The following is a 14,723-nucleotide window of genomic DNA, read 5'->3' on the forward strand; positions in this document are numbered from 1 at the left end:
CACAGCTACAGAACCTCCAGTGTAGAAACTGTATGTGTTTTTTGAAAGTGATCAAGGCACAATTAGCTGTGTTTAATGAAAAAAGACCATTTATGCCCACGAGCATATATAAAAAAATAATAGTTTTGACTTTGACTAGGCTACATGCTTACAGAATTTGACAGCATATGTCATTTTAGTTTAAAGTTGAGTTTAGTTTAAATGTCTCATCAATCTGTCTACTGTCTATTGCCTAAACACACTGCCTGTAATGAACCAAATACGCAATTTGTATGAATACAGGTCCCAACAACACACAGTGTACCATGTGTGGTCTGATGTTACTTGTTTGAATGGATCTAAGGAATTTGGATAACTAAAGTTGCATTCTGATTTTTTGAGCATCGGGCCTAAAGTACATTCACATTGGTTGTCTGCCTGCAATAGATATCATGAAGGTACATACAGATACAGATATATAATGTGAATATATATGTGTGTATGCACATGCGCAAGACTCATCTGTACTCCACTCTCAGGTCCCACTGATTCTCCTCAGCCATGTTGAATCCTCTTTGCCTTATCAGGCCAGCGCAGGCCTGCGTCAGGCTCTCCCTACTCTGACAGGAGCTACAACAATGGAGCTGCGATACCACTGCTCACAGCTGCGTTTCAGAGGGGAAACCTGCCACAGGCACAGATTAACTGCAACACACACACACACACACACACAGGCACACAGGGACAAACACTCACACACACACGCACACATGCACACACCAACACAAACACACGCACTCACACACACACGCACAAAACACATATATAATCATGCACACATATGTACAGACAAGTACGTCAAGACACAGACACATATGAACTGCAACATGCACTCACACACAAGCACAAACAAAAATACGTACAGGGAACAAACATCCACACTGAAACAGGCATACATACTCACAGTAAACAAAATTAGAGAATCAAGCTCCCACTCAATTAAAGCTGCAGTAGGCAACTTTCTCAACAACTGCAATGTTGTGAAAACATCTTGAAAATCTTAACACTTGATGGCCCTGCCCACAGATAAAGAGACATGCCCCCCTACCCCCCTGCTTCTCCACACACCTCATCATGAGCATGTATCAACATTTATAGCTATGACTCCTTGGCAAGCAGAATTACAGGATTACAGACTGCCATAATACTAGCAACACAAAAAATGTCTGCTACGTGAGTCCAAGTAAAACAATGGAACCTTTTTTGTTTCTGCAGAGCTTGCCGATAACACAATAAAGCATTTTCCATGTAGTTACCATTTAGTTTAGTTGGGTACCTAATGAAGTGATGGTTTAGAAAATTCCACTAGCTAGTCTAAAGTTAGCTATCTATCTAATAGCTGACATTAGCAAAATACCTTTTATACATGTAAATTCTTGTACAAGGCTACTGTCAATCCCAGACTAACAGTTACCACAATTCGGTACTCTGCTGGATGTTTTACAATAGGACTTTTCTGACAAAAGATGACAGCAAGCAGGGTCCTAGCTGGTTCTAACTAACGTGATCTATCTGACAGGAAACTTTAGCTTACCTGGCTAGCCTAGGTAAACTCCCTAAGGCTAGCTAGGTAAGGAGTGGTGCTTTCTTCTGGACTTTCTGTCTGGTCCAATGGCTGATGTGGACCTTTGAAGAATACTTCTTTTGCCCTCCCAGCTTTTCAAAAACCTTTTGTTTTTTGTCATTTATCAGTTTTTAGAGACATTCACTGTGCACGGCTTCTCAGTGCAACCAATAGTAGTGTATCCCATGATCCCATGCCATGTATACAAAATGACTGCCCAGTATGCACTGCCATTCACAGTAAAAAACAGTAAAATAATTTCACAGTACATACTGCCCAAAATATGGTGCAAAAATGTACTAAAATTGCTTACAGTGTGTTTCGACTTACCTGGAGTGCTATCTATCCATCCAGATAGTTTCGCTGAGTTTTCTATATATTCAGTCACCCTGATACAACGGACCTCCATGGGATCAAGATTTTGTGGTGCTCAAAGAGCCATTCAGAAAACTCAACTGCAGTGTCTCTTTCTGAATAGAATGCTACAGTTACTCACAAACATCCACAGACCTTGTTATGCACGGTTTAATCGAAAACTACTTTCTGCAGAAGAACAGCGACTGTGTATATGCATGCAGTCTCAACCAAAGCACAGCAATATTTTGGGGTGTAGTGCCATTGTTGTTTTCAAATGTTTTAAAACAATCTTAATAGGTTGGCAAGCAGAAAGTCTCTAAGCATCTAGCCATGTGTACTGTTATGTGAATGTGCAACCTCATAGTTTATTGGTTTACAACATGAACTGGTCTCTCTTTGATTGGTTCACGTTGTAATCCACATCGTTTTGTAAACAAAAATTTGGGCCAAATCCCAGGTTTTAGGACGCAGAATTTGAGGGTATAAACACAGCGTAGGCCTACAGTGCTGGAATTCACTCACAGCCAGTCTTTCTATGATTGCTACCGTTCCCCGATATCTTTCTTAAAAAAAGTTACCAACCGCAGCTTTAATGCAGTGACCATGAGAAAGGGTATATATATACAGTACTTCCAGTTTTATTTGAGTTGAGGAAGTTAGTACTAAATATGCTGACAGGATAGTATATCTGTGTGTGTGCTTATCTGTGTGTTTGTGGATGCACATGTACAGTACAGTCATGTGTGTCCATGTCTGTGTGTGTGTGTGTGTGTGTGTGTGTGTGTGTGAGTGAGAGAGGGAGAGAGAGAGGGAGAAGAGAAGGAGAGAGAGAGAGGTTTATTAGATGCCAAATGAAGACAATCACAGTGATGCAGATGAGAAGTCTAAATAATAGGCAGACTGATATGGCTCATGATTTAACTAATTTAAATCTGCATTTTTCATTCATGTATTTTAGAGCAGTTTAATTACCAAATATAACATTTAAAATACAACAATGTTCTTTAGCTTGCCTTCTGCTTAAATAAACATATTTCTACAATTAAATAAATGACATTTCACAAATAAATTACCTTTTGATGCATATTTGAAGGATGACTCGCAAGATGTATAAAAAAATGAATGCGGTACAATAGTTCCAGAAATTGATTTTAGAAAATGCAGAAAAAGTAATGCATGCAATAAAAGCTCAAACAGTTGCCTATGAATTTTTAAACACCCTATTCATACTTGTGTGAAAGGACAGAGCCGTTAGCATTAGATGAGTGTTGATGGCCACTTAGGCATCTGTGCTTTAATAATCTCCTCACATTGCTGAAAAATATGGAAATGGAAGGAATTGGAATTGAAATGCAAACAAAGAAAGCCATGGAAAGATGGCGTGGCATCAGCCCCGCAGTAGGGATTTCCTGGAGCCACACTAAGAGGCACAGGCAGGTGCACCACTCTGTGCTCTAAATGTGCATCCATTGTGTACTGTGTGACAGAAATGGCGAACATGCTGACCAATACATTTCAAAAAAAATAATTCACATTCATGTGATGAGTTCTAACTGGGGATTAATACCAACTGTATTTTCACAAGACTTCCAGCACAAAAGCATACTGTAGATGGCAGACAGAGCAATACCACTCTTCTTAAACCAAAATTACTGTAGTTCCTTCCCACTGCTGAAAATATAACTGTGGAAGCACAAAATAATGACAGCTTAAACGTAGAAAAGATCAAATTACAGAAAAATATATGAGCCATCCGCTTCTATGAGGCTATGCTTTGGAAAAGAACAGTTTTAAAGGTACCTGCTATTGAATTTCAACAAGCCAGAGTGATAATTTAGCCATGCTTGCATGTCTAGGTGTCAACACAAACTTACATTAATTTGGAGATGATGCAGCGAAAGAGCAGGGAATGGACATTGTGTAATTGGAATCTAATGGCCCGGTTGGCCTGTTGGGGTTGTCAGTACCGTGGCAGGTCCATCACTCAAAGGGAAAACTGTTGAAAGATGACTTGCTGACAAGCCAGTGAATGTCTTGCTTTATTATCATTTGGGGGGAAAGTTGCTCATTTTGAAGTAGCAACAGCAGAAAGCCAGAAGTTGGAACAGCAGTTTTTTTCCCCCCACAAACCTACGGGTATGTGGTGCCAAGAATTATGTCCCCAAGCGATACTAGCTATGTCACCAAGTTATACTACCACTGACAAAAAAAACTGGAGTTGAAGTTAGTGCACTGTGGAGGTGCTATAACTATGGAGATTCTTAAATTTCCAGCACTGAGTCTCCCTGCCTGGGCTACAGTGTCATTTTATTGCAACACATCCACCAGCAGCCTGGCGTACCTGTGTTTCTAACTGGACCCAAACTACCGCAGTATGATCCCAGACGACTGATTTCTCAGCCACAGCTCTGCTCATCAGCCTACATCCATGGTTCCACTCCTGATATATAGTTCCTCATTACAGCCCACAGTAGCCCTCATATCTCACATCTGTATCAATTTATTATAAGTGCACCTGAAAATTTGGAATAATGACTTATTATTAAAGTTCAAATTCCCTCTCTTAGTTGTCCCCATGATATGTTTTTGGATTTATTAAATAACTTGCACAAATCTTATTAATCTAAGCTTCATGAAAGCACAGACAATAAGCCATTTACGATATATCAGGATAGAGGCATCACACAAAGGGTCATTATTTATCACATTCGGAATTCTGAGCTTAAGAGCTCCAGTATGTGCAATTCAGGCAGCTCTATGTATTTACAGAGTTTAAAGGCAAAGGAAAGCATAATATCTAGATTGAATAGCTTAAGGAGGTCATAATTCATAAGAACGACTGTATTCCCTCCTGGGAAAAGTGCAGACCCGTGAAGCATTAAAGGTTTAAATCTTCTTCAAATGCTTTACTACACTCACTGACCCTGTAGAGAGATATAGATGGGCCTGACATGCATCAGAAGGCATCTCTCTCTCTCTCTCTCTCTCAGACACACACACACACACATTAACACACTCACACACTAGCACATACAAAGGCACACACACACTCTTTGTCTCCATCTCTGTTATAACTCAAACAGGCTTTCTCTTCCTGGTGTCCCCTTTATCATTGGTAATATGTTTTGGAAATGCCGCATTTAACCTTGTTTCAGGTTGAACACAAAACAAAATCGTACCACTTTGCCGAGGTAACCGTGATTGCCGTGATTTTGACGTCCCCCGTCCATCACTTGTAATTATTTGGGAAACTTGCTCATTTAAATCAATACGTTTTTCAGGATGTTAAAAAAGCACACTTACAGTAGAGGGTCTGAATCAAAGTTTGGTTTGAACAAAATGCAGACACCACAACAGCAACAGGGCAAAGTACAATGAATTCCACAACAAGGGAAGATGTGGTGACCTACCAGACAAAGACTATCGCCCCTGTTCATAACGATCTTCCCCTCAAAGGGCCCCCATGTCATGCCCACGGGCAGCTGCTGTCGACTGTGAATCCGCCGCTCTCCGTCTCTCTGAATCACCTCCAGCTCCCCTAAAACACAGCGAATCAAACACCGGGACACATTAAATAGCATCAAGAAAAATTCTGTTCTAAGAAACATTGCCTTATTGACATCAATTTAATATGTGTTATTGTTATCAATTCTTAATAAAGCATTTATAATTGCATTATACACTAAAAATGATAAAAATACATTTGTGGTTACTGAACAGAAATAAATGTTAGCAAATATAATGTTAAAAAGGCTCACTATAAGCAGTGATGCCCAGTAACATATATGAATAATATATCACATACATCATAAAATATGTCATAATAGTGCATATTCTTGTGCAGACATTTCTCAAACTATTCATCTTGGTCTATTTCTTAATACGGCATGAACAACAACAACAATAATAATAATAACAATTGAAAACATACAATAAAGGCATCAAAACATGTTGAAGATTCTCCTTTCGCTTATGAATTTCAGAACTGACTACGTGAAACGCCTATTTCAAAGTGTCAACTTCCATCTTTTTTCCCCTCTCAGGGTGCAGTATAAAGTACCTGACATGAGACTAAGGTTAATTTTCTAGGCCCCAGACTGGAAACAGGATCCAACTGGAGTTTGGTTGTATAGGGCAGGGGTACCCACAATTTTTTTGTGTGCAGTCTACTTTTCCAATGGCCAGTACAACGTGATCTACCAACCAGTATATTGGAGATATTGGTTCATATAGGGTTGACCGGAGGAGGGATATTGAAAGTGAAATTTCCTGCATAAAAATGGGCCAGATTTATTGTGTCACCACCAAGACTGCCCTGCCCCATATAAAATGCTCTGGCAAAGTTATTATGTTACTAGTATTGGACATTTACGTGACTATACCATGAAAGTGTGAGCGCACAATCATGTCTATATCATGAATGGGCATGATTAATGTAACAAAGTTCTCAATGGCAGCAGACTGGCCACATATCATGTCAATCAAGTGTACCTGCCTGTCAGGCAGAATCTGTAGGGAAGAGGGATAAGAATGTGAAAGTTCATAACGTGAAAGATAATGTGAAGAATTAAGAGTCTTAACTGTTGCATTTTAAAAAATGACACGCAATCTACCAGCATGGCCTCTGCAATCAACTGGTCGATCATGATTGATGTATCGGGCACCCCTGGTATAGGGGTGCCTCTCCATGGGGAGAGTCTATAGCTAGTGTTTCAGACCGGTACATGTTTTCCCATCATTTTTTATTACCACTCGGTTGTCAACGGTGTTTTCATCTGAGAACTGACAGTTTTTTGGCAATTAATTAAAAAGCCTGGCAAGCTACAAACAAGAGCACTGGCTGCAAAAGAAGTCACACATGTAAAATGGATGAAAATAAGGAGAAGACAGGCATAATTAAATTATCTGCCTTATTTAGGGGTTGGACTTCACATCAGTATATTGAAAACCAAGGGGACCAGCCTAACTAATGGAGCGCCCCTCCTGTTTGTGCTCAGAGCATGCACACCGGGTAATGTGACAGCAATGTACATCAGAGACATTAGAATTATAAACCTCACCAGAGATGGGCTAGCAATAAAATTCCATAGCAGACAGATATTTTAGGTACGGAGTACAATAGAGTACTATAGAGGATGAGTCGCGTTAAAGATCCCATGGTAACATCATACTGGAAAAACACAGATCTACAAAGACCTCAATATTTTAACAATGGAACACGACTGTGTTTTGTAAATCTGTGTTTTTCCAGTATAACATTACCATGGGATCTTGAACGTGACTTATTAGCACTTAGTTATTGTCAAGTATACTGGAGTATTTTATTCTAATTCAGTGATTACACGTGCATTGATATTTGTAATTGCAATGAAAGAACTTCTTGCTGCTGACATTTAGCATTTAACTTTGTCAAAAAGGATTTTAACGTGACCCACGGCCCACGTACAAAAGGAGCAGGATCAAAGCATGATTTCAGGATGATGCCATTGTTTAGGGATTTTGGCAGTCCAGTATTTTCAACTGTGGTTCAAAATAAAAATTACATCATGTAACTCAATGACAGTAAAACAGAGTCTTACTAATGCGAAACCAAACAAATTTCTCATACGTATCAGAAGGTAATAAGCGAGAAATCACCGCACCTCATGTGTAAGCACCCTCAAACCCTTCACTCTCATACAATGCCCTGCAGCTCTTCAATGATTCTGCTGATCTTTACATGTTTGGAATGTTGAAGGAAACTGCTCCTATCACACCCCTCCTCATCTCACTTCATTGGCTGCCTGTTACTGCTGTCAGGTTTATAACCTTACTGGCTACAGAGCAGCTTCACCTTACATCTACTTTATCCGACTTCGTTCCCTATACCCCTTTGAGATCACTGCTTCGCTGACCGACTGGCGATCCCCTCCCGCTGTCGTTGCTCCTCCCAGTACAAACTTCCATGTTGGTCGGGACAGCAGAATCATCTCATCTTCAAACTCAGACTAAAGACCCACCTCTTCAGACAACATCTTGATTCCCCCTCCGATGCCTACCCCGTAACACCTTTACCTATTGTACCAGTTCAACTTCGGTATTTTTATGGTTTTAGGTTTTTCGTCTTAATGCTTGTTATGGCTGCAATCTGTATGTGTTCAGAATTTGTATTGTTGTTGCTTAGCACAGTTAATTTGTGTTAGTGCTTTAGTGATGTTACCTATATACTCACTGATGCGGGAATGTTGTTAGCCAAGCACCATTACTCATGCATCAGGTGAATGCACTTATGTTCTCCTACACTGAACAGATGATAAATGAATCAAACATAATGTAACAGTTATTGTTCTTTTTCTCATTGTTCAAGTGTTTTCTGATATCAGGAGGACAAAAACATTGCGTAGCACAGCTTTAGCTCTATGCGTATCATTTCATATTTCATATCAACATTACATTATTGGGATGGCAAGTATACCATCCCGCCAAGTTATGGCTTGGTGGGGAGGCATGCCCCCTACCTATACAGCACAGATAGTTTGGCACTTCTCAGTGTTTCCTACACAAATAACCACAATGCCCACAGACTCTCTGCCCTTATGAATATTAACTTTTGTACCTTCTGACCTCATGTCAAGAAACAGAATTCACTAACAACTTCACACATCCACACAGTATAGCTCCAAACTAGGGTTATTTTGCGTTTTTTCCTTCTTTTTCTTTTTCCTGCTGATTACATCATTACAAGTGTTCAAGTCCCACAGTCAATAATTCCCCCCATTGGAGATTCAGCTGCGATCTACCAAAATCAACACTTGATCAAAATAATAAAATCAAAGTAGCCAATTGCAGGACACTCGGACACGCAGGTAAAAGGATGTTGCAGAAATCTGTGGTTGTCATCTTGGTTTTGTATGGAAGCTAGCTTGCTTACTAACTAATAATTGTCCATATACTATTTTATATAAATTACATAGATAATTTATATAAATATTATATTAACTATATTATATTAATTATACAAATAGCTCACTTATATTTCACTTAAATGCATTCTCTATTTTTTCACATGCAAACCCCACATAATGATAGGCCATAAAGCCTTGGACTGAATTTGTAACCATTAGACTACTGTTAACAAAAACATGGTGTAGCCAGCTACATTGCTATGTTTGTTTCATTCACACAGCTGGCTGGCAACCAGCTAAATAGCTTCATTAAACCAGATGCATGGCTAGCTAGCTAGCAAAACTCAGTTCAGTTAAAATGAAAAATGAAACCAACATTACTGAAGTGTAGCTAGTTAGCCAGCACTGGCATAGGGCATCAATGAAACCACGAACATTGGCTGGATGGCTAACTAGCTGCCTGCTTAACTAGTAGCTACCTAGCTATTCATTTGGATGTGTCATTACAACAGAACACTAGCTAGCTACCTTCTATTCTGCTAACTTATAAAAACTAAAAATACTGAACAAGCCAGCTAGCCAGTGACATTAACTATAGTTAAAACTTAACTACAGAAAGCCAGCTAGCTGCTAGCAGTTTCACTTGCCACATGTAACATTGAGATTAGCCACCAAGAAGAAAAATGCTAATTTCAGGGGGTAATACTGGGGAGTTTAACATCAGCTAGCTTACTAATGGCACAGAGCGAGCATAAAGTTAGCGATGAAAAGGGTACTGAAATGAACTTTCAAAATCTGTGTTGCTATTTGGTCTGGTATGTAGACCATACTGCTACTGGGTTTCGCTAACCAAGCCAATTCACAACTCATGATTACAATGGAAGTCCTAAAACCGGTAACTCCTATTTCAGGCATTGCCCAGCCATGGGCTTGTTCTGTGGTCCTGCAGGTGGGTACTATTGGAGTCAATTTGTTACACGTAGCAATCAAAGTTCTCAAGGCAAACAGGCAAGATAAATGATGGTCAATTTGACCGTTCATGGCCATTTAAGTAAGTAAGGGTTTATAACTTTTTTCCTTAGGCAATATTGATTTTCAAATCATATCAGAACGTTCAATACATGTGTTTAGGAAAAGTCACAAAGGGGGAGCCATATGCATTTCATGATTTATTGATTTTCTGAAAGTTACAACGGTCAAAATGACCATTGACCGAAATGTTGCTAGGCCTATAGATCATCTGTCGACTTACAAACAATTAGTAGATCTATCATTTATACAGTAACCCATTAAAAACAATCCATTTAAAATACAATGTGACAATCAAAGTCACTTTCATTTATTTGTAATTCATGGTAAAGGAAAAATGACCAAATCCATTCTTTGAGCTACAATGTATGTGAGTTTGCATGTATGCATGCGTATGCATGACTCTCTAGATTTAATTATCTTATGGTTCATAAAGGTATATGCATTATTATCGTCATTTACTCATAACAAACACAGTACAAAAAGAAATGATATCTCAACAATATATGTTTTCAACATACAAAATGCCACACTACTCATGCATACAAAGCACTGTCTGTATGTAATTTATTAAAACCTGCTAAATCTAGGCCTACTGTTAAAAGTATTTATATCAAAATGAGACCAAGTTACAACAAACAATATTGGCTATCTTAACTCACACAAATTAAACAAGCTCTATTACAAAGCAATGCTACCCAATGTTTCCTAAATTATTTCATTTAACTGGGCCCTGTTTTTTTCAGATAAAAATAGACTGTCGTTGAGTAGGGATTTTCTTTCTGCCAGACTATTATATGCATTTAGAGCTATGTATCATTGAAAGTGAGTACATTTGTTTAAAGGTTGTTTGTGAATGTCTGTGCGATTACTATTGCTAAATATAGCAGTCACAATATGATTGTGCTTTCCAGGGCTAATCCTCTACCATTAGTGGCCACAAATGTAGTCTGTGATAAATCTACCCTTGTGGCATACTATTGTTTCCCGACTCTCAACAGAACATAATCCGCATCACAAAATACTAATCAAACGGGTAGTAACACTGATCCCACTAATCAAACATCGTATAGACGATCATAACCTAAGCACTGCGCCATGCGTTTCCCGGAATCAGAAGGAGCTGCTGCTGGTAAATACTTCATTTGTGAATGTTTTTGATCATTTACAATCCTGACGGATTTACTGACTGGCAGCTATCTCTTTTGTTTTCCTGAAAGCAGCTCTACTGTTTGGGGCAAACACAAATGTGCAGATTTTATTCTTTCGCCAGCAAGCCGGGATGGGCAAACGAGCATCTCTCTCCGAGCATTAGGGATGCGGCGGGTTCTAAACATTTCTGCCTCTCGGCCTCGGAAGTGCGGCGAGGTCCTTGGTGTGCCGTGGCAGGAAGGTGGATAAGCTCATTAAAACCAAGTAATTAAGCGTTCAACCACAGCTGGTATGTAAGCATCAGAGACAAATCACTCAGAGTACAGACACAGCCAGATGCATTCTGTTTCTCCTCTGATAAGGCTACTCGTCCGGAACCAATTGGAACTTAAGTTTCTGTGTCGCTCTGCCCGACACTTTGGGACAACTTCTTCGGTGAGGAAGTTTTGAGAAAAATAAGGGGGGGGGGGTTGTGGGAATGAGGTGTGTGGTGACCTCACTGCCCTTTCTTTGTGTCCTCTCAGACATCCTCCCACAGGCCCATGCATCCCAGCATGCTGCTCTTTTCCATAGTTGCCGCTTAAGCCAGCAAATAGGATCCAAGACAGGAAGAATGGGAGAATCTTACAGACTAATCTGCAGACGATGAACCCTTTGAGGCAGGAAGGAAATGATAAACCAAAGGACCCAAGAAATAACCCCGTGAAGCACCAAAGTGAATGTGTGTTTGTGTGTGTGTGTGAGCGAATATTTGTGCATATGAGTGTGCATGTGCATGTGCGTGTGTTTTTGTTTGTGTGTGTGTATATTTGTGCATGTATGGGTGTGTTTGTGCATGTGGTTGTGTGCATGTCAATATGTCATCAGAAAAAATGAGAATACATCTGTTGACACAAAACACTAAACATTTTAACCAGACATTATGAAATAGCTAAAGAAAATTTCTACAGATTTTTAAACACACAGGATTGGTTATTTCCTCTGGTTCACCTTGCAGTAATTGCGATTTAAAAATGAATTATTCCTGCAGGCTTCCTCCCTTCTTGGCTGCTTCACACTTCCTGCTCTGCTGACTAAAGCCTGTGGCATCTCTCCCGGCCCCTGACAGCAGCCTCGGTAAGCTCTGCCTCTCCCTGCCTCTCCCCTTTCTGCTTTCATTCCCCCTGTCTTTCAAAGGCCTATGGCAGCCCGCCTCAAATGGGCCTGGGTTTGAAACCCACCTGACCTGCTTGACATTAGCCCCCGACCCCAAAACCTGGAGCTGCTCTCCCTCTTAAGCTTGCTCGGGTGTCCAATCATCAACCTTTTTGATCGGCTGTTTTTCGACTGATCATCCCGGCAATCTCATGTGGGAACCTGAGAAACGGCTTAATGTCTGACAGGGTCTTCACATTTTTGGAAGGATTTAGCAGTCCAGTGACATTGTATGTTTTTTAAGGGCTCCTTGCTGCGTACCCTCAACAGCGGCAAAACCGCGATCGTTTACGACAGCTGTCGGCGCTTACTGATGCAGAGTTATTCCCCCCCCCCTCCCCCCCCCTTCCTTTAATTGCTTAAGCTCTGTGCTCTAGCACCTGGTACTGCAGCCAAGCACAGCCTCAGCTACCATCCACTGAAACAGAACGCATGCCCAATGTAGCGGCGGAGCTTCCCCGAGCCTCTGCAGTGCAGATATGCAGATTCTGCAGCGGAGGGAGAGAGTCACGCATGTGTTTTCTTAGGGAGCTTATCGAATAGCATTCCACATGACCGCATGACTTGCTATTCTTCATTTCCCAACTGTTTCCCACCAGGGCTCCTTGCAAATAGCCTCAGGGGAAAAGACCGAGCAAAATTATTCTCTATCATAGGGTCCCAGTAAAAACAAGTCTGACCTCAAGCTGAACTAACGAAAAAGCCTTTCATAAATTTACCCCTGCCATCACAAATTCACTGGAGGGAGGCGTCCGCATTTAACAGGGCCTCTCCGTGTCTGAGCCGATTTAGAAGAAAACTTGGTAAAAATGGTGATGCAGTGGCGCAGACCAAGAGTCCATTTTTGATACTTCAGACATGACTGAACCTAATGAATCACATCTTGCCAACTTTGTCTGGAATATGATACCTTACTTTGTCTGAAACGTGAAGTTTTACCTGCTTTCCTCAACCATCACTCCAAACCTACTCCAAAGTATACCGTCGAGACAAAGCAAAAGGATTTCTTAAATCCCACCACTCCCTTATTCTCTGTATGTTCAAGCAGCCATCATTCAGCTTTTGCCATCTTACAAATGAATATTTTAACACCTTAATATGCAACCACTCCAAATAATCTATGAGGCAACCCATTATGATGTAGTGTAGGCGTTCACTGGCAGATAAACAAGATTCCAGGGTTTGGTACATCTAGTCAACGTCCATTTTAATGGCATTGGGATACGGTTAACCAGGCACTGCACACAGGAGCTGTCCTCATGGGAGAATGTATCTGGTCCAAGCAGAAAACCAATGTAAATAGAGTACAATCCACTTCTTGGATGTGTGAGAAATGCAAGCTTGAGCTTAAACGTACATGATAAGATCCTCCTCATGTGATACCATGTTCAGGCCAAGCATCACTATAAACTATAAACTGAAACTTTTTGCTTAGTTGTGATGTTCTTTAATATACCAGTGTGAACACACAAATAATTATTTAAAATGTCTGCCATCTTAATCATCTCACATAACATTATGGCTGTAAGCTCAATTAGCAGATATTAAATACAAATATAGTTATTTGTAGCATTATCATCAATATTTCAAGACCCTTATCATGGGTCAAAAATATTTAAATATATTCCAAATAATTCATATGTCCCACTGTTCTATGAAAATCACTGCAATTGACAAAGCTGGTTACGTGTCTAAATTAAAACATTGTATGAGTTACACATCAAAACTCTGTATGGCAAAGCTCTACTATGGTGCTTCAGCTTTTAAAGCTTAGGTTGAAACGTCACTGTGCTTTGATAAGACAGCGATGAACTTTTCCCCTCCTCCTCAAACTGCTGTTATCATGCTGAGAGAACAGAAAGCATCATTTATAACCCAGACTCATAGTGTTATCTCTCACTGAGAACTACAGTTAAAACACAGATGAAAGCCCTCCACCACACTCAAAGCTTCTTAGTGAGAAGAAATTTGCAGAGAAAGGCTTCCCGCCACTGAGTGTGGACTAATGCCTTCTTTTCACTGGCCATATTCAGGAGAAATAATAGTAATGATCATAATCAACATCATCATTGTCATCATCATCTTCACCACCACCATCATCATCAACAACAACATTGCAGTGTGGAAATTATAGCTACAGTAATACATCTCAAACATGCACGCTCAGGCACATACAGCAAAGTATTCACTGAGGTTGTCAAATAGATATCAACTTCTTGATATACATTGATCATCATCATCATCATCACTGTCCTCATCCTCATCATCATAGTGAATATAATTTTAAAAACATCTTTAATGGATCTGAAAAGATTGCACCAGTAATTCTGCAACAGAAAGTTCACCAATATCGATTTATCTTGCTAATTGAACTGACAATTTGACCATAGCACTGAGGTATCCACTTGACTGCTCTGTTAACCTGCCTCGTAGACTTTTAATGAGATTGAAACCCTTGATTTAACATTTCACCTGGAAGACATAGTCTTCTAAATAACACGGCC

The 14,723-nt window shown here is 40.0% G+C and overlaps 1 protein-coding gene across 2 annotated transcripts in view; it reads right to left on the reverse strand.

Annotated features, from left to right (window-relative positions):
* LOC118233009 (zinc finger protein ZFPM2-like) overlaps positions 1–14,723 on the reverse strand; it is an 84,610-nt gene that overhangs the window by 38,125 nt on the left and 31,762 nt on the right. For both annotated transcript variants that reach the window (XM_035428302.1, XM_035428303.1), the window contains one exon: positions 5,371–5,498. In XM_035428302.1, coding sequence (XP_035284193.1) covers positions 5,371–5,498 — 128 coding nt within the window. The remainder of the gene's footprint in view (positions 1–5,370; positions 5,499–14,723) is intronic.

The sequence above is a fragment of the Anguilla anguilla genome, chromosome 8 (genome assembly GCF_013347855.1).
Source record: "Anguilla anguilla isolate fAngAng1 chromosome 8, fAngAng1.pri, whole genome shotgun sequence".
Lineage (NCBI taxonomy): Eukaryota > Metazoa > Chordata > Actinopteri > Anguilliformes > Anguillidae > Anguilla > Anguilla anguilla.